General features: G+C 38.7%; 7 protein-coding genes across 7 annotated transcripts; 4 read left to right on the forward strand and 3 right to left on the reverse strand.

Annotated features, from left to right (window-relative positions):
* Nucleotides 1–59: 59 nt before the first annotated feature.
* LOT5 (Lot5p) lies at nt 60–980 on the forward strand (the record flags this gene model as incomplete). The annotated part of the gene is made up of 1 exon (NM_001179749.1): nt 60–980. The coding sequence occupies one exon, from the start codon at nt 60–62 to the stop codon at nt 978–980; it is 921 nt and encodes a 306-aa protein (NP_012738.1).
* A 1,029-nt stretch (nt 981–2,009) lies between these two features.
* On the forward strand, nt 2,010–8,165 carry FAS1 (tetrafunctional fatty acid synthase subunit FAS1; the record flags this gene model as incomplete). Its single annotated transcript, NM_001179748.1, has 1 exon — nt 2,010–8,165. One exon carries the CDS (start codon nt 2,010–2,012, stop codon nt 8,163–8,165), a length of 6,156 nt encoding a protein of 2,051 aa, NP_012739.1.
* Nucleotides 8,166–8,654: 489 nt separating this feature from the next.
* Nucleotides 8,655–9,938, forward strand: PRS1 (ribose phosphate diphosphokinase subunit PRS1; the record flags this gene model as incomplete). Its single annotated transcript, NM_001179747.1, has 1 exon — nt 8,655–9,938. The coding sequence occupies one exon, from the start codon at nt 8,655–8,657 to the stop codon at nt 9,936–9,938; it is 1,284 nt and encodes a 427-aa protein (NP_012740.1).
* A 669-nt stretch (nt 9,939–10,607) lies between these two features.
* On the forward strand, nt 10,608–11,468 carry RPL17A (60S ribosomal protein uL22 RPL17A; the record flags this gene model as incomplete). Its single annotated transcript, NM_001179746.1, has 2 exons — nt 10,608–10,916; nt 11,223–11,468. 2 exons carry the CDS (start codon nt 10,608–10,610, stop codon nt 11,466–11,468), a joined length of 555 nt encoding a protein of 184 aa, NP_012741.1.
* A 334-nt stretch (nt 11,469–11,802) lies between these two features.
* Nucleotides 11,803–13,842, reverse strand: COY1 (CCAAT displacement transcription factor COY1; the record flags this gene model as incomplete). Its single annotated transcript, NM_001179745.1, has 1 exon — nt 11,803–13,842. One exon carries the CDS (start codon nt 13,840–13,842, stop codon nt 11,803–11,805), a length of 2,040 nt encoding a protein of 679 aa, NP_012742.1.
* A 711-nt stretch (nt 13,843–14,553) lies between these two features.
* Nucleotides 14,554–15,966, reverse strand: STE3 (Ste3p; the record flags this gene model as incomplete). The annotated part of the gene is made up of 1 exon (NM_001179744.1): nt 14,554–15,966. The coding sequence occupies one exon, from the start codon at nt 15,964–15,966 to the stop codon at nt 14,554–14,556; it is 1,413 nt and encodes a 470-aa protein (NP_012743.1).
* An 872-nt stretch (nt 15,967–16,838) lies between these two features.
* LST4 (Lst4p) lies at nt 16,839–19,325 on the reverse strand (the record flags this gene model as incomplete). The annotated part of the gene is made up of 1 exon (NM_001179742.1): nt 16,839–19,325. One exon carries the CDS (start codon nt 19,323–19,325, stop codon nt 16,839–16,841), a length of 2,487 nt encoding a protein of 828 aa, NP_012745.1.
* Nucleotides 19,326–19,991: the final 666 nt, after the last annotated feature.

A 19,991-nucleotide genomic window follows, 5' to 3' on the forward strand; every position in this document is an offset into this window, starting at 1 on the left:
TACAGTGATAGACGAATATTTATTTCAAAAGAAGCATCAACCATAAAATAAAAAGAAAAATGATGAAAAAAAAACCAAAGTGCCAAATTGCAAGGACCAAACCATCGGTCGAAAACGTCATACCATATAACCAATTCAAGAAGACGCAGCCGCGATTCAACGGCAACTTTTCTGCACTGAATAATGAAGAATACATAATACTCTTTGGCGGAGGTCGGGACCTGATACTAGGCTCCCTGACACCTTGTTCGAGCTCTCATTTGTCCAATCAAGCCAACCCACAAGACACCAGTGAGTATGGCACAGACCTGTTTATACTCAACAGCTGCATTATCATTTGGTTCAATGGCTTGGGATATGGGCTGGAAATTCCCTACAGCAGCGTTTTGTACCATGCATCAAGACGGCTACCAGATGGTAGGGAAGGGCTTCAATTAGAAATTTTGCTGACTTTGGAAAGAGACGAAGTGTTGGACATGCTCTACCAAAGCCTCGCGCCACAGGCCTGCGAATTCGACGGCGAAGAAGCACATGCCTTCACCGTGCGCAGCGTGGAATTGACTATCAGGCCCAAATATTCAATATACGATCGCCATTATAACAACGAAATCGAAACCCTTTTCACCTTCGAAAACTTCGGCGTGAACAGGGGCGATGACCTGGTAAACAATTGTAACGAAGCACTAGCCGTATGCATGGACCTGCACGGTGAGGACGTACAAGATCAAGACCAGGAACAATACCAAGATCCAAGCATGGCGTTTGAGGGTGCGCAAGATCTCAACGCCACGTATTCTGGGCTTGGAGACACCCTTCACGGGCCGCCCGTGTATCAGAACGACGGGCTGGCAGACGATCTGGATGGCGACCTCGTTATGGACAACGTGGTCTCTAGGGGTGGTCCAGAAGCAAGTATGTCTATGGAGTTCTACGCAAATCAAAATCTTGCTGGCAGAAAGAACTCCAGAGACAATGAATGAACAACATCTATTATGGGAACATCCCGCTGTACTATGCGGTCTCGTCCTCTACGAATATGGCTATTTGCCTTCGTATATACCTTTCTATACCAAGTAATGAATGTCTTGAGGGCCCGTATGGCCGCGCGAAGGCTTAGTTAAGATGTTTCAGCAAACGGCAGCATGTGAAAAAACCCGTAGAAGGTCCGCATCAGCCTTCCATGCCCGTGCACCCACGGCTCCTCGGAGGCCGGGTTATAGCAGCGTCTGCTCCGCATCACGATACACGAGGTGCAGGCACGGTTCACTACTCCCCTGGCCTCCAACAAACGACGGCCAAAAACTTCACATGCCGCCCAGCCAAGCATAATTACGCAACAGCGATCTTTCCGTCGCACAAGTTAAAAGAAATTGTTGAAAAATACAAATAATCGCGAACAATACGTTGTTGCTATTTAACGCTTTTGGTCTGACAGTAAGTGTGCCTTTCCCAATCACCGAAAAGTGTTGAACGATTCACTGCGACAATAATCAGAGATTACAGTCGGCATTTTGGCATTTTTGGCATACTTTTTATCGATTGAACCATCTTCTCCAAACACTTTTCCTTTTTCCTTCTATTCTGCAGGACCAACTAAAACTGGGTATATATATCATTATCTATATATATAAACGGCTTTCAACAAAGTTATAGGGGAAAACTAAAAATATAAGAAAAAAAAAGGTATTGATTGATAAGGAAAAAGAACCAAGGGAAAAATATAAAAAAGTACATTGGGCCTTTTCATACTTGTTATCACTTACATTACAAAGAAGAACAAACAACTTTTTTAAACGAATTTTCTTTCTTCCTTTTTCAATTTATTAATTCTTTTTTTCCATACAATTCAAGGTCAAATATATTCTTATATGCTCTTTGAATATTTCTGAAAAATATATAAAGAAAAGAAACTACAAGAACATCATCCGGAAAATCAGATTATAGACTAGGATTCCGCTCTTTTTAGTATATTTATTCGCCACACCTAACTGCTCTATTATTCGCTCATTATGGACGCTTACTCCACAAGACCATTAACCCTATCTCACGGTTCTTTAGAGCACGTGCTTCTGGTACCAACCGCTTCATTTTTCATTGCTTCGCAATTACAAGAACAATTTAATAAAATTTTGCCCGAACCCACTGAAGGGTTTGCTGCAGATGACGAGCCTACCACACCTGCTGAACTAGTGGGGAAATTCCTTGGCTACGTATCTTCTCTAGTCGAACCTTCCAAGGTCGGTCAATTCGATCAGGTCTTGAACCTTTGCTTAACAGAATTTGAAAACTGTTATTTAGAAGGCAATGACATTCACGCCTTGGCTGCTAAACTATTACAGGAAAACGACACAACTTTAGTGAAGACTAAAGAACTAATTAAAAATTATATTACCGCCAGAATAATGGCTAAGAGACCATTTGACAAAAAATCCAACTCTGCTCTTTTTAGGGCCGTCGGCGAGGGTAACGCACAATTGGTAGCCATTTTCGGTGGTCAAGGTAACACCGACGACTACTTTGAAGAATTGCGTGATCTATATCAAACTTATCATGTCTTAGTGGGAGATTTAATCAAGTTCTCCGCTGAAACTTTAAGTGAACTGATTAGAACTACTTTAGATGCTGAAAAAGTCTTTACTCAAGGTTTAAACATATTGGAATGGTTGGAGAACCCTTCAAATACCCCAGACAAGGACTATTTACTTTCCATTCCAATTTCATGCCCCTTAATTGGTGTCATTCAATTGGCTCACTACGTAGTTACTGCCAAGCTTTTGGGTTTCACTCCAGGTGAGTTAAGATCTTACTTAAAAGGTGCTACAGGTCACTCTCAAGGTTTGGTTACTGCTGTCGCCATAGCTGAGACGGATTCCTGGGAATCCTTCTTCGTCTCCGTAAGAAAAGCAATTACTGTATTATTCTTCATCGGTGTTCGTTGTTACGAAGCATACCCAAACACTTCCCTACCACCATCCATCTTGGAAGATTCCTTGGAAAACAATGAAGGTGTTCCATCTCCAATGTTGTCCATTTCCAATCTAACTCAAGAACAAGTTCAAGACTATGTAAATAAGACTAACTCTCATTTGCCAGCTGGTAAACAAGTTGAAATTTCTCTAGTCAATGGTGCGAAGAATCTAGTCGTATCGGGCCCACCACAATCATTATATGGTTTAAACTTGACTTTAAGAAAGGCCAAGGCCCCATCTGGACTGGATCAATCAAGAATCCCATTCAGCGAAAGAAAATTGAAGTTCTCCAATAGGTTCTTACCTGTTGCATCACCATTCCATTCCCATCTATTGGTTCCAGCTTCAGATTTGATTAACAAAGACTTAGTCAAAAACAATGTCAGCTTTAACGCTAAAGATATTCAAATCCCCGTTTACGACACTTTTGATGGTTCAGATCTAAGAGTCCTTTCAGGTTCCATTTCCGAGAGAATCGTCGACTGCATCATTAGATTACCTGTCAAATGGGAAACTACTACACAATTCAAAGCCACCCACATATTAGACTTTGGTCCAGGTGGAGCTTCCGGTTTAGGTGTTTTAACCCATCGTAATAAAGATGGTACTGGTGTTCGTGTTATCGTTGCCGGTACTCTCGACATTAACCCAGATGATGATTACGGATTCAAGCAAGAAATCTTTGATGTTACTAGTAATGGTTTGAAGAAAAATCCAAACTGGTTGGAAGAATACCATCCAAAATTAATTAAGAACAAATCAGGCAAAATTTTTGTCGAAACAAAATTTTCTAAATTAATCGGTAGACCACCTTTATTGGTTCCTGGTATGACACCATGTACTGTTTCTCCAGATTTCGTAGCTGCTACCACAAATGCTGGTTATACCATTGAGTTGGCCGGTGGTGGTTACTTTTCCGCAGCAGGTATGACCGCCGCTATTGATTCTGTGGTTTCTCAGATAGAAAAGGGTAGTACCTTCGGTATCAACTTGATCTACGTCAATCCATTTATGTTACAATGGGGTATTCCATTAATCAAGGAACTAAGAAGCAAAGGTTATCCAATTCAATTCTTGACCATTGGTGCTGGTGTCCCATCATTGGAAGTTGCTAGTGAATACATAGAGACATTAGGTTTGAAGTACTTGGGTTTGAAACCAGGTTCCATTGATGCTATTTCGCAAGTTATAAACATTGCTAAAGCACATCCAAACTTCCCAATAGCTTTACAATGGACCGGTGGTAGAGGTGGTGGTCATCATTCTTTCGAAGATGCCCACACTCCAATGTTACAAATGTACTCCAAGATTAGAAGACATCCAAACATTATGTTGATATTCGGTTCTGGTTTCGGTTCTGCTGATGACACTTACCCATACTTAACCGGTGAATGGTCCACAAAATTCGATTATCCACCAATGCCATTCGATGGTTTCCTATTTGGTTCGAGGGTCATGATTGCTAAGGAAGTTAAAACTTCTCCTGATGCTAAGAAGTGTATTGCTGCTTGTACTGGTGTTCCTGATGATAAATGGGAACAAACCTACAAGAAGCCAACTGGTGGTATTGTCACTGTTCGCTCTGAAATGGGTGAACCAATTCACAAAATTGCCACTCGTGGTGTTATGCTATGGAAGGAATTCGACGAAACCATCTTCAACTTACCAAAGAATAAGTTGGTACCAACTTTGGAAGCAAAGAGAGATTACATTATCTCAAGATTGAACGCCGATTTCCAAAAACCATGGTTTGCTACCGTCAACGGTCAAGCCCGTGACCTAGCCACAATGACATACGAAGAAGTTGCAAAGAGATTGGTGGAATTAATGTTCATCAGATCTACCAACTCTTGGTTTGATGTCACATGGAGAACCTTTACTGGTGATTTCCTACGTCGTGTCGAAGAACGTTTCACTAAAAGTAAGACATTGTCTTTAATCCAATCCTATTCTCTACTAGACAAGCCTGATGAAGCTATTGAAAAAGTATTTAATGCTTATCCTGCCGCTAGGGAACAGTTCTTGAATGCGCAAGATATTGATCACTTTTTGAGCATGTGTCAAAATCCAATGCAAAAACCAGTGCCTTTTGTTCCAGTTTTGGATCGTAGATTCGAGATTTTTTTCAAAAAAGATTCGTTATGGCAATCTGAGCACTTGGAAGCCGTCGTCGACCAAGACGTTCAAAGAACATGTATCCTACATGGACCTGTTGCAGCACAATTCACTAAAGTCATCGATGAACCAATTAAGAGCATTATGGATGGTATTCACGATGGTCACATCAAAAAGTTACTACATCAATATTACGGTGACGATGAGTCAAAGATTCCAGCAGTTGAGTACTTTGGTGGTGAAAGCCCTGTAGACGTACAAAGTCAAGTTGATTCTTCCTCTGTATCTGAAGACTCAGCTGTTTTTAAGGCAACATCCTCTACTGATGAAGAAAGCTGGTTTAAGGCTTTGGCGGGATCCGAAATTAACTGGAGACATGCAAGTTTCTTATGTTCCTTTATCACTCAAGATAAAATGTTTGTTTCTAACCCAATTAGAAAAGTTTTCAAGCCAAGCCAAGGAATGGTTGTTGAGATTTCCAACGGCAATACTTCTTCAAAGACTGTTGTCACTCTTTCAGAACCTGTTCAAGGTGAATTGAAACCAACTGTTATTTTGAAGTTGTTGAAGGAGAACATAATCCAAATGGAAATGATTGAGAACAGAACTATGGATGGTAAGCCCGTCAGCTTGCCATTGTTGTACAACTTCAACCCAGATAATGGTTTTGCTCCAATCTCTGAAGTTATGGAGGACAGAAACCAAAGAATTAAGGAAATGTACTGGAAATTATGGATTGATGAGCCTTTCAATTTGGACTTTGACCCAAGAGATGTCATTAAGGGCAAAGATTTCGAGATCACCGCTAAAGAAGTTTATGACTTTACACACGCTGTTGGAAACAATTGTGAAGACTTCGTTTCTAGACCTGATAGAACGATGTTGGCCCCAATGGACTTTGCTATTGTTGTCGGATGGAGAGCCATCATCAAGGCCATTTTCCCTAATACGGTCGATGGTGACTTATTGAAGTTGGTTCATTTGTCTAACGGCTACAAGATGATTCCTGGCGCTAAGCCACTGCAAGTTGGTGATGTTGTTTCAACTACTGCTGTTATTGAATCTGTCGTCAACCAACCTACAGGAAAGATTGTCGATGTGGTAGGTACATTATCGAGAAATGGCAAGCCTGTCATGGAAGTCACCTCCTCATTCTTCTACAGAGGCAACTATACTGACTTTGAAAACACTTTCCAAAAGACTGTTGAACCTGTTTATCAAATGCACATCAAAACTTCTAAAGATATAGCTGTCTTGCGCTCTAAGGAGTGGTTCCAATTGGACGATGAAGACTTCGATCTGTTAAACAAAACTTTGACTTTCGAAACTGAAACTGAAGTTACTTTCAAGAATGCTAACATCTTCTCTTCAGTGAAATGTTTTGGCCCAATTAAAGTTGAATTGCCAACCAAAGAAACCGTGGAGATCGGTATTGTCGATTACGAAGCCGGTGCCTCTCACGGTAACCCTGTTGTTGATTTCTTGAAGAGAAACGGTTCCACATTGGAACAAAAGGTCAATCTAGAAAATCCTATTCCAATTGCAGTACTTGATTCGTACACTCCAAGTACCAACGAACCATACGCTAGAGTTTCTGGTGATTTGAATCCAATTCACGTTTCACGTCATTTTGCCTCTTACGCAAACTTGCCAGGTACTATCACGCACGGTATGTTTTCTTCTGCTTCCGTCCGTGCTTTGATTGAAAACTGGGCTGCTGACAGTGTTTCATCCAGGGTACGTGGCTACACTTGTCAATTTGTTGACATGGTTTTGCCTAACACTGCTTTGAAAACATCGATTCAACATGTTGGTATGATCAATGGTAGAAAATTGATAAAGTTTGAAACTAGAAATGAAGATGACGTTGTAGTTTTGACTGGTGAAGCCGAAATTGAACAACCTGTTACTACCTTCGTTTTCACTGGTCAAGGTTCACAAGAACAAGGTATGGGTATGGACTTATACAAAACTTCTAAAGCTGCTCAAGATGTTTGGAATAGAGCTGACAACCATTTCAAGGACACTTATGGTTTCTCTATCTTAGACATTGTCATTAACAACCCAGTTAACTTAACAATTCACTTCGGTGGTGAAAAGGGTAAGAGGATCAGAGAAAACTATTCTGCTATGATCTTTGAGACTATCGTGGATGGAAAATTGAAGACTGAAAAAATTTTCAAGGAAATTAATGAGCACAGTACTTCTTACACATTTAGATCTGAAAAAGGTTTATTGTCTGCTACTCAATTTACACAACCAGCTTTAACTTTGATGGAAAAAGCTGCTTTCGAAGACTTGAAATCTAAAGGTTTGATCCCAGCCGATGCTACTTTTGCTGGTCACTCTTTAGGTGAGTATGCTGCTTTGGCCTCTTTGGCTGATGTTATGTCTATCGAATCTTTAGTTGAAGTTGTGTTCTACAGAGGTATGACTATGCAAGTTGCTGTTCCAAGAGATGAGTTGGGCAGATCCAACTATGGTATGATTGCCATTAACCCAGGTAGAGTCGCTGCATCATTCTCTCAAGAAGCTTTGCAATATGTTGTTGAGAGAGTTGGTAAGAGAACCGGCTGGTTGGTTGAAATCGTCAACTACAACGTTGAAAACCAACAATATGTTGCAGCTGGTGATCTAAGAGCTTTAGACACCGTTACCAATGTTCTAAACTTCATCAAATTACAAAAAATTGATATTATTGAACTACAAAAGTCCTTATCTTTGGAAGAAGTTGAAGGTCATTTGTTTGAGATCATTGACGAAGCTTCCAAGAAATCTGCTGTCAAGCCTCGCCCACTTAAATTGGAGAGAGGTTTTGCTTGTATCCCATTAGTTGGTATTTCTGTTCCTTTCCATTCCACCTACTTGATGAATGGTGTTAAACCATTCAAGAGTTTCTTGAAGAAGAATATCATAAAAGAAAATGTGAAGGTTGCTAGATTGGCCGGAAAGTACATTCCAAACTTGACTGCAAAACCATTCCAGGTTACTAAGGAATATTTCCAGGACGTTTATGATTTGACTGGCTCCGAACCTATCAAGGAAATCATCGACAACTGGGAAAAGTATGAACAATCCTAATTTCTTAAGTGATTATATAACCGTAAGAAATATTTAACTTTGAAACTCCTGTATACTAATGTTTAATATAGCTGGCTTATGATTTTAGTTCTCTTCTCCTATTATAAATAGATACATTGATTAGGTATTTTTATAATATACTTGGGATTAACAGATGCTATATGAATTTTTTTTTCCGCCGCAAGCCCTCGCTAGGGCGGGGCAGATGCTGAAGAAAAAATTTTCTGTTCCATTGGGTTATGTTTAAAAATCAACGATATTCGAACATAATCGATGACCTTGATGATTAGCGAAGTTCTGCTCTAAAGAAATTAGCTTTAAAAACAGCTCCATTATTAGTGTAAACTGCTACTTCAACTCTTTACTCGAAAAGTTGAAACAAGTGTCTATTCCGCACATCTCTGCAATAACCGAACCTTCACGATTTAGCTACAATCCCACATCTGCAGATTCTACCGTTTAATAGTCTTAATTTGAAGAGAAATAAAAATGCGTAAGTGTAAAATTTTTGTTGGTAACTCTCACCCAGAGTTGGGTAATATGGTTTGCCAAAGATTAGGTATCGAACCAGCTCCATGTACATTAAAAAAATTTGCAAATGGTGAAACGTCAGTTCAAATCGGTGTATCTGTTCGTGACGAAGATGTGTATGTCATTCAATCTGGTTCTCCATCCATAAATGATGACATTATGGAACTGTTGATTTTAGTTTCTGCCTGTAGGGGCGGATCTGCTAGGAAAATTACAGCAGTCATTCCTCAATTTCCTTACTCTAAACAATGTAAAATGAAGAGACACAGAGGCGCTATTACTGCAAGGATGTTGGCCAATCTGTTGGTCATGGCTGGCGCTGATCATGTTGTGTCTATGGACCTTCATGCTTCTCAAATGCAGGGGTTTTTCACCAAACCAGTCGATAACCTATACGGGGGCCCTAGTTTAGCGAAATGGATTAGAGAAAATGTTGAAGACTATGAAGATGCAGTAGTTGTCTCTAAGAATCCAGGTGGTACTAAAAGAGTTACAGCCCTGGCGGATTCTTTGAAGATCAACTTTGCTATGATCCATACTGATCGTCGTCGTTCTAAGGATCTGTATTCTCAAAACAAGGATTTGCAACAACTAAAGTTGAGAAAGCAATCAATGTTGAGGAAAAATAGACCGATCATCAGACAAGGTGACCATCCAAATGAGGAGGAAAACATTATTTTAAGTAACGGTATTCAAACTGCTAGGATCCGTAACGGCCACGTTATCGGTGACGATGAGGCAGACGATGATGAAGACGCTATCTTAGAATCTGACAGCGAATTGCATTCTATTGATGGCTTAGACTCGCATGGCTTGGGCGGTACATATGATGCTGTCGACTCCGAAGACGAAGAGGAAATCCCAGTTCTCTATAGGGAACAACTGATTACATTGGTCGGAAACGTCCGTGGTCGCTCTGCCATCATTCTAGATGATATGATTGATAGACCTGGGTCATTTATTAGCGCTGCTGAACATTTGGTGCAAAATTGTGGTGCCAAAAAGGTTTATGTTGTTGCTACTCACGGTATATTCACTGGAGACTGTTTGGAAGAACTTGAAAAGTCCGATGCCATTGACACAATTGTGGTCACAAATACATATCCGATTTCTGGCGAACGCATAGCTGGGTCCAAGAAATTGGTTACTATCGATGTTTCTCCAATTTTCGCAGAATGTATCCGTCGTGATCATTATGGTGAGAGTATTTCCGTTTTATTTGACTCTTTGGCAGCTCTGTAAACAGAAGAGAGTGTGCGCAATATTTTAGTTCTTAAATATGACATAGATTATCAAAAAACTTTGTATGTTTGCCAGATTTCAGTGAATCTGCAAGAGTATAAATTATAGGAATTTGGGTGAATTAAACCATTTATTATGTTTTATGTATCATGGAAAAAACAGAACCTTTATCAAATCATCTATGAAATTTTGACAGGTTAGCCATTTTCCTCATTTTATTGCTCTGCAATAGTAAATTATATAGATTTATGCAATGCTCTAGGTTCCGGCGGCTTTTCATTTAATGTGAACTCAAGACTATTATCATCCAAACACATTACAACATCCGTACATTTAGTTGGCTCCATTTTTTGAAAAAATACTTCCGAGTAAGATGCTGAAAGTAATCAAATTCCGTGAAAAAGGAACCGATTTGGTAAGGGCGGACCTGCCGGAAGAAAATCGCTCCCGCGTGTCTACTGGACTTTGCTTCTTTGCCAGGCGGGAGAATGAAGCCCACCGGCCTAGCTCTATGGGCGCAGACAGGGATGGTCTCGATTTGCTTTCTCACTGCAATGGAAATTTCTAACATTAGAGCTTCAACGGCTAGCATAAAACAACTACTAACGTTTTCAGTGCTATATTCGAAAGAGCAAACAAAGAGTCCTCAAGAACTACTAATAGATTAAAATGGCTAGATACGGTGCTACTTCCACTAACCCTGCTAAATCCGCTTCTGCTCGTGGTTCCTACTTGCGTGTTTCTTTCAAGAACACCAGAGAAACTGCTCAAGCTATTAACGGTTGGGAATTGACCAAGGCTCAAAAATACTTGGAACAAGTTTTGGACCACCAAAGAGCTATTCCTTTCAGAAGATTTAACTCTTCCATCGGTAGAACTGCTCAAGGTAAGGAATTTGGTGTCACCAAGGCTAGATGGCCAGCTAAGTCTGTTAAGTTCGTTCAAGGTTTGTTGCAAAACGCCGCTGCCAACGCTGAAGTATGTCAAGAATATTATATGTTTAGTACCAGATGAAACAAGAATGAGTTGAAATTCAAAATGCGCGGAAAATCCATTATGATCAAGGGAAATTGAATATGATAAATGAATTATTCAGAAAGTCACAATTACCAGATTGGAATGAACTGTCAAGCTGAAAAGCAACTAAGGATTACCATTACGTGTTTATGATTTTGTTAGAAAAATATTGAAAACTTGATATTTCTTTCCGCTAGTTTCATCTTTTTCAATTACTTAACCGGATCAAAATTTTTTTTACTAACAACATAACTATTTTTATTACAGGCTAAAGGTTTGGATGCTACTAAATTGTACGTTTCTCATATCCAAGTTAACCAAGCTCCAAAGCAAAGAAGAAGAACTTACAGAGCTCACGGTAGAATCAACAAGTACGAATCTTCTCCATCCCACATTGAATTAGTTGTCACTGAAAAGGAAGAAGCTGTCGCCAAGGCTGCTGAAAAGAAGGTCGTTAGATTGACTTCTAGACAAAGAGGTAGAATCGCCGCCCAAAAGCGTATTGCTGCTTAAATAGAAGATGAAAAATAATGATAATATAATTCTCTGTTAATTTTAATCTTTTATCTATGTAATTTTATCTCCCCGTCATATCACATAACTCTAAAATAAGTTTTTTATTAATATTATTATATTATATCGGATAATCCTACGTTCAAAGTATTGAACATAGTTTTATAATGAACAAAGGTATAAGAAATGCTCATAAACTGAAAAAATCCCGTAGATAAGATAATAAGAAATGCTACTGTCTATATCAATATGTCAATCGTTACTCATTCCCTCTCTAGTACGGAACGTGTGCGTTCTTCATACCGAGCTATTAGAATTTAGTGAATAAAGGCATCTATCGATTTATGCCATGAACTGAACCAACGCCTGCAGCTACTTTTTCTGCTCCCCCAAGTCCTCCGTTGAGATTTGAAGAAGACTTTGCCGATTGTACTATACCAACCTCAGGTGTCATGTAGCCGCTAATATTAATCACATACATGCTCATCATGAATACGAGTCCGTGTAAACCGATACAGTAAAAGAGGAATACCATCCTTGTCATTTTATTTTGTAAAATGACTTTTGCAAAACTGGAAAATAACTTCTCTAAAGCTGATAATTTCTTGTTTTTGTAGTGGTTTAATTCGTTCTGTCTAAAATTTGCCATTGGATGCAACGATTCATCATACACCCTTGAGTATTGGGATTCCACGTCAATACGCTCTGTACTTTGATTAACGGGAGCGTTGTTATTATTATAGGATTGCAGATACCTAATCCGTTCATAAAGCTTCGTATTGTCGCCTTTTAGCTTCGAAATTTCTAGTTTAAGCTTACCCTTTTCTGAGTTTCCTTGTCTTAGTTGCTTTTCCAGATCCATATTTCTCGAACGAAATCTGTCTCTTTGTTTAGTAACTATTGGTAAAATGGTTGATTGGTTTCCAGAAAGTTCCCCATCTTCTGGAATACCAATAATAGAACTCGTTGGGGACATTTTATGGGACGTACGATTGTTCATTTGTCTTGTTACACCAGACATCATACTTGCAGTCTCGTTGAAGTGAGGACTGACGTTCTCTACTTTTTCTAGGTCCGTCTCTAATTTTTCATTTGCTTCTTTGAGAGTAGCTATTTGCTGCTTCAATTGGTCCACAGATTTTTTCAATTCGTTTCGTTCTTCCTCTTGAGCCGTACTTTTTGAGCGGTATTCCGCCAAAGTAGCCTGGAGCTTCTTATTTGCAGATAGTAAGGAACTTTCGAAAGTATTATCATTCTTGTCTTCAGAGCGAATGTCATTATCAGAATCATCTTCGTTTACCCCAAACTCAATTTTTTTCAATGCAGAAAGTTCTTCTTTTATCTTATTGTAATCAGAATAATTGTTTAGTTTTCTTCTAACAGTTTCTAGCTCCGACTTGTAAGATTCCGATTCCGCCACAACGCTATTTAATTGTTCTTTTAACTCATTTATTGCATGTGATGTTGATTTCCGTTCCTGCTCATAGGATGCACTCAACAATGCATTTTCGCTTTCCAGCTGGTTAAGTTTTAGTTCCTTTGCATGTAACTCAGTTTCTTTTTCTGCTTCACTAGTTGCCTTTGCAAGAGCACCACTTAGTTCCTCATTTCTTTTCTCTAACTGATATATTCTAGCCTGCGTAGTTTCCAACTCCTGTGTTACTAGATTATATTCAGCAATCCTTGTAGATACTTCTTTTTGATTGTTTTCTTGGTCACCATCTTCGTTTCCATTACCTTCTATATCTATATTTTTAGATATTTTGGCCTCTAGTGCCTTGTTTTGCTCCTGTACATTTGTTAATTGTTTCAATAGATCTGCTTCTCTCTCTTTCCAATTTCTTCCTTTTTCCTCCCAGGTAGAATTGATTTCTTGAGTTTTCGCAGTCAGTCTTTTTGCCAATGTTTTTGCAGAGCTTTGCTCTAGGTCCAGTAACCTTGATTTCAAAGTCTCATAATCTGCATATTTGGCTAGCTTATCTTCTAGGTAGCTTATTTTTTCCTTAAGTTCCTTCGAGTCATCAATTTTGCCCAATTTTTCCAACGAACTTTGTAGTAGCGGCTGTGGATCAGGAGCCTCTGAAAGCTTTTCGTATACGTCAAAAAGAACCTTTTCAGAGAATTTTGATCTCTGTGTCAAATTATCAATTTCACGTTGGTACTGCTTAATTATTTTATTCACATTGTTCAATTTTTCCTCAGGTTCGAGTTTTTTAAATTTTTTAGTCTCAGTGGCTAATGACTTTCTTGAATTCAAGGACAGGGTTTCTTTATCCTTAATCTCTATAACATCAGCATCCAATTCTCTTTGAAGATTCGTTAAATCTGCCTTGGCCCAAATATCCAATGCATGAGAATATACTGACGTATCCATTGTCAAATTATTTTTGACGAGCTAATATAACAGAGTGAAGAAATGAAGCAATTACGCACAATTTATTGTACTGTGTTCATTCAAAACTCTTAAACATATTATTTTGGCATTTTCATGAGCCCCAAGATAATATCATTTGTTACGTAACATTCTCTATGACAGTAATGGTTTTCTTGAATGACACAAGTAACCACTACAACTTGGTGTGCAGAATAGTGATAGAGCGAACTGAAATTGTGGGTACCTAAATATTCTTTGATTATGAGCGGAGATATGATGCTCTTTCATGTTTTCCTGGCCTGAATTTTGGTATGCTCCTAAAAAAATGGCCAATTAAGTGATCGTGCCAATTCTCTCGTTTATTAAAGACTGTTCTGCTAATCGACTTTTGGAGCAAAAGCTTACTTTTGTTTCGAGCTTAAAAAATTTTTCTTGTGTGGAACTTGTATCAATTTCTCCTTATATTTATATATAATACAGACGTTATTGCTTTTCTATAGAAAAAAATAGAAACCAAAGTAGCAAAAAAGCAGTAAATATTAAAGTAAAGTTTACACACAATTCGTCATTTTTACCGCTAAGCCACATATTAGCTGATGAGCTCATCGTTACATTATTTGAGCCACAATTCACTAAAAAGCAGTATTTCAATCCTAGTCCTGTAAAAATAAAATACTCCTAGTCCAGTAAATATAATGCGACACTCTTGTGTTAAGGGCCTGCAGTATTTTCTGAACTATGTTCGTTTGAGCTTGAATTCTCTTCTTTTGAAGCTGGAGAGTAGCAAAGACTTTCCCCTTCAAAATTGGAGCTTGCAGAATTATGAAGCTTTTCTGAATAATCGAGAGTAACTTTTGAGAATCCTCCAAGTGATATTTCGTCGTCAAAGCTCTGTCCTTGCGTGACGTAAGGGATGTGCCTACTTTCTTTTAGGTCTATTTCATCAAGAATATCATCTGTTTCTTTATCAGCAAACAAATATTTTTTGCTTTTATTTTGAGATTTTCTAGGATCATCTGGAATCCTATAGTCGACATAGAAATGCGCTTGTGATATTGGTGTACCTACACAGGGAGAATAGTTTTCTGTACACGTGGAGATATAGTTCTCAGAGTCTGTAGAAAATGGGTTACGGCTCTCTTTGCGTGAGGACAGCTTGTTTAGCAATATGCCTACTCGTTTTTCCTTATTCTTATCAATGAATCTTTTCCACATGTCAAGTACAAATCCTAGTTTGATGGAACGCAGGAATTTAGAGTACATATGCAAAGCATCAGAACCTAAGCCAAAGATTAGAAATACTAGGTAAGACATCAAAACATAAAGCCATATATTATAAATTGGTCTGCCAGGGTCAAATTTAATAATGGTATTCCAGATGGTGCTGGAATGGGTATTTTTAAAAGTATAGTGTCCTTCTACCTGCTGTAAATCTTGAACAAAGGTGTAAACAGAAAAAGGGAACATGACTAAAATAATAATGAAACAGAATATCAACAGCCTTGCGAACCTTGTCAGGTTTAAACCTGAATTGGTACAGTGTAAAATATCCCTAACGTCCTTGCGTTTTTTATAAAACACGAACAGTACTAAGGTGGCATAAACAGCGCCCACAAATGACCATATAAGCATCCACATGGTATACAAAACAGTGGTAATCCATGTCGGAGACAATAAGTTTTGGCAACCGTTGTAACGAGCGATACCATATCTAAATACTTGTAACAGATATGAAAATCCCATGACCATGACAGGTGTGAACAAGCTAATCACAAGGTCCTTGACGATTTTCGTCCATGATGAAAGATCCGGTAAAACACTATCTGCCTTCAAAATTGTATGCAAGTTGTAAATGATGTTGGTAACGGCACATGATATGCCAATATTCGCACCAACCTGCAACTTGATGACAATATCACACCAACCTTTACCATCCCATCTCGTGAGGAAATCGTCGTCACTCCATATTGCCGCATCTACAATACACGTTAAATTCATTGTAAGAAGCCATGTTATCAAAATGATTGCTGGAATATTCTTGGTATGTGAATGCCATGCTAAAGGGGGAGCTAATAGTATCACAGCTAGCAAACAAAGCCCTATTATTGCTGACTTGTATGACATGAAAATTTTGATAGTATTTTGCCTTTCCTACACAAATTTAATTGCCTCTAAAGTTAAAAAGCAATAAAATAGAATATGTGAATACTGCACAAAATGAATACTTGGGAATTCAGAAATTATTCTTACCTTAAGCATCCACTCATATACATATATATATATATATATGTCTTTTCAAAAGACTTCTGCCCAAATTGTGGAGAGAACTCTGCCTCTCCGTGATAACGGCCAAATGAAACGCATCCAATGATGCAATTATTGACAAAGTTTCAAAGTTTCCGCCATTATTCCTTCATTTACACATTGATAGTCGAGAAGTTTCCTAATTAGTGTCACAATGACAGAGAAAATTGTACCAGCGCTTCTAACGAAAATTAGCACCCATACCCAGAGTTCATAAATCTGGCAATGTGGTACAATAATATAGGATTGGTAACATTTCAATTGTAAAATGTTTAACGTTTAGAGAAAAGGGGAGCCAGAACGCTTCTGGTGGTGTAAATACGGAGAAGTCACCTTAAATAGTTTTGTTCTGATAATTGCATTTTTTTGGAAAGATTTGGCTGCTTAAAAGATTCAAGCAATCAAGAGAAACATTACAAGGCCTGCTTGGCCGGTCTACTAGGCTGAAATAATAAGTTTCTGATTATGGTTATCACGGTAAATGATTACGAAAGGGTAAAGCAACGAATGGTTGTTTTATGGTAAGAATACTTTGGCGAATCAACAAATTGAAGTTGCGCAATGTGCGATTCGCTTATGTATCAAAAAAAACTAAAAAATGAATAGAGAAAATCATATATATAAAAGAAAAAAATATCGTACACCTCTTAGGTAACTTGGAATATATTAAACATGTAAAGAAGGAGAAAACATTAACCTGCATTACAATAATGAACAAGAGATGAAAAAATCCGTAAAGCTTCTGAATCGCGAAGCTCACTATCTATTCCATTATCATCATATAACATCATTGCACTCTTTATACTATTTTCAACAAAATTAACGCAGTTTTCCAAACTAGTACTTAGCTTGCCAATCTTGCCACAGGAAAAGATTTTTCTGGTCTTCTGTTTCAACACGTACTTCCTTTTTCCGACAAAATTCTCATCATAGATATTCTGGTTGCTGTTATTGTTGTTATTGCCAGTAAACTCTCTTTTCAATGCGACATCCCTAATGTCCCTTGAACGTAACGATACTAATAGACTTCTTGTGTAATCCGCCTTTAACAGGTCAATCTTCATAGAATTTGTTATTCTGCTCTCTGATTCTTGACCAGCAGGACATGCTTGCAACTGGAAAAAATTGTTAAAATGGGTTAAATACATTGTATATTTCGGCAATAGTTCCAGAGGTTTATTCATCAAGCCATCATCAATATCAGAATCAGTAGTCAAAATATCCGCATAAGAAGAGTTACCTGGAAAAATTTCGTAAGTGGAATTAAGGTCAGCCAAAGAGGGCTGACATATTCTTTCAAAAGCCTCATCCAAAAGATCATCCTGAGAGATCCTTTGGCAATCTCTTTTCAACTCAACGTTCTTTAGTGGAAATTTATATGATATATTCTTAACCAATGGGGGTGCGTGAGACACATCTCCAACATTAGGAGAGCCAGGTGTGCCCATCCAAGGATACTCATCATATTCGCTGATAGACGGTGATTGTTGCGGAGTGGTTAGTGATAACCTGGAGGTTGCTTGCTGCAAAGAAGACGAACTTGAAGTCCTTTGCATATTTCCAGCAGTTGTTTGCAGCCTCTCCCACGACTCGTTGTGTTTTAAAGAAGGGCTTGGTTGAAAGAACTGAGAAATTGTTGGCCTTTTGTTGAACCAAGAACCGTACGAACCAGGTTGGCTTGAGATAGAAGACGATAGATAATGCAATGAACTACTCCCACTTTTGAAGGAAGATGGCTGAATAACTTCCGCTAAAGACTCACTAGAAGACACAGATACTGAAGTGTTCGAGTTCCTCCGATTGGGTATTTGCCATCCTTTCCTCAAAGAATGGAAATTGGGTGATCCAATGCTGTTAGAGCTCACATTACTGTTGTTGTAATTATGATTGCTATTATTTTCTGTGCGACTCAAAAGGTTGTCTGTTGAAGTCAGTGTGCTCAATTCCGTCTCAGGCTTATCGACAAAATTATTGTTAGACTTATTTCTTGATACAGCGGACGAATCCGATCTTATGTTTTCCCGCCGTATCGTTATTTGTCCCTTGTACTTTGGCTCCAATAAAGCCGATAAGATGAACAGTAACTTGTTAGCAACCACCATGTTTCCTGACAGGATTACGATCTTGGATGTCTTTAGTTCTCTTATAGTGTGCCTGTAATCAGATATAATCATTGCCATTAGGAGAGGAAGGAAGCCTAGTTTCGGTCCATCTTTGATTTCAATCCAATTAAATATACTTTTGAACCAAACGTGAACGAATTCTTTAAATGTCTCAGGGTAAAGGAAAAGCCTAGGAATCTCAGACATAGAACGTAAACCTGGTATGACTCTTTTTTGTAAAGTTTGCACCATTATTTCAATTTCCTTGGGATAATGCGTCCTGATGTCAATATTTGACAATTTTATGACTGAATTATTGCTGTAATTGCCAGTATTTTCTTGCATAATACGGTTTTTAGTCAAGAAACCAATGAGCATTTTTTGAGTCTGGGTCAACCATGATGAAATGGAAGACCACGACTCTGCAACTACGGGCAACAATATCCTCGGTATGCATAAGCTAATTGCGATGCGGTTGTATTGGTGTGTGTAATAGAAAATTCTAGTTATGAGTACCAAATCCGAGTTAGGAATCGTCCTTATCTTGTCGCACTGCGTCAAATCGGAAGATCTTACGGGAGAACCAAATATATATTCCTTCAATTCACTCGGCCGTATCTGCTCCATCGAATTTGAAATCTTTGACGTAGTGTAATCGAAGATATCACGGTAGTTGTTCCTACACGCCATTTGACCCGCTTCCTCAATGATCAAAATCCTGAATGCATACGTTTTTTCGTTAATAGACGTGATTTTATCAGTACCAAGACCTCCGTTGTTTTGTAACGTATCGATAGGACGACTATAAGGAATATCCCTCGAGCCGAAAAGCTTCAGTTTTAAGTCATCCGATATATGATCTAAAATGGGCGGAGAAGTCGTTGATAGCATTTCCGAAGGCTTTTCCACATTGACTGCAGTATCTAAAAGAGCTCCAGCAGCGGTCTTAGTAGTTCCTGTGCTTGCCGCTTTGCAGTATACAGGGACATTGGGAACTACGGAGGAAAAATCGGAATGCTCTGAGCTCTTCTCAAAACCAGACGAACTCGTCTTATTTCTCAGTAAATTACCCAACATATAAACTCTCCCTCTTCACCTTCTCTACAAGGCCACACACAAGACAGTTTTAACAGGCAAATGGTACTGGAGGCTCTCACCAATGGGGTTTAAGACGCTCCAAACACACGCTCTCCTTTTTTTCTTTATATATCGGTAGCAACGAAAGCTAGTCGCAGAACGTTACACACTAAAGCAGATCAATCAATCAATCCTGAGAACCTGCTTCGTTCAAACCATCCACTAGAAGAAACACGCACGTGTACCCAAAAATAGAGACAAACAAACAGACAAAAATAACAATGATTCCTACCGACTAAAGTAAAACAACACTCACGTAATAAAAAATCCTAGATACAACTCACTTGTATTCCTCTCTTCTTTGACCATCACTAAAGCTTCTCTCTTACTATATTCCTCAAATAAAAAAAAGTTGCAATGATTACTTACCAATGTGCCATAAACTCCGTGCACCACACTAGCCTTCGATTTGACACATCTCTAAGCTGAAACTGAGAATACTGTTGTAAAACAGGTATTGGCTGCTTCATAGTACACCCAATTGCCCACAACCCAAGTTAATCATAAGCTCTTGTTGTCGATGAATTGCTCAAAATGTGGCCATTCTTTCAATTTTGCACCTCTAAAACTGCTCCGTGGGTTGTGACAACAACCTTAAGGGTAATG

This window comes from Saccharomyces cerevisiae, chromosome XI (assembly GCF_000146045.2).
Source record: "Saccharomyces cerevisiae S288C chromosome XI, complete sequence".
NCBI classification, from domain to species: Eukaryota; Fungi; Ascomycota; class Saccharomycetes; order Saccharomycetales; family Saccharomycetaceae; genus Saccharomyces; species Saccharomyces cerevisiae.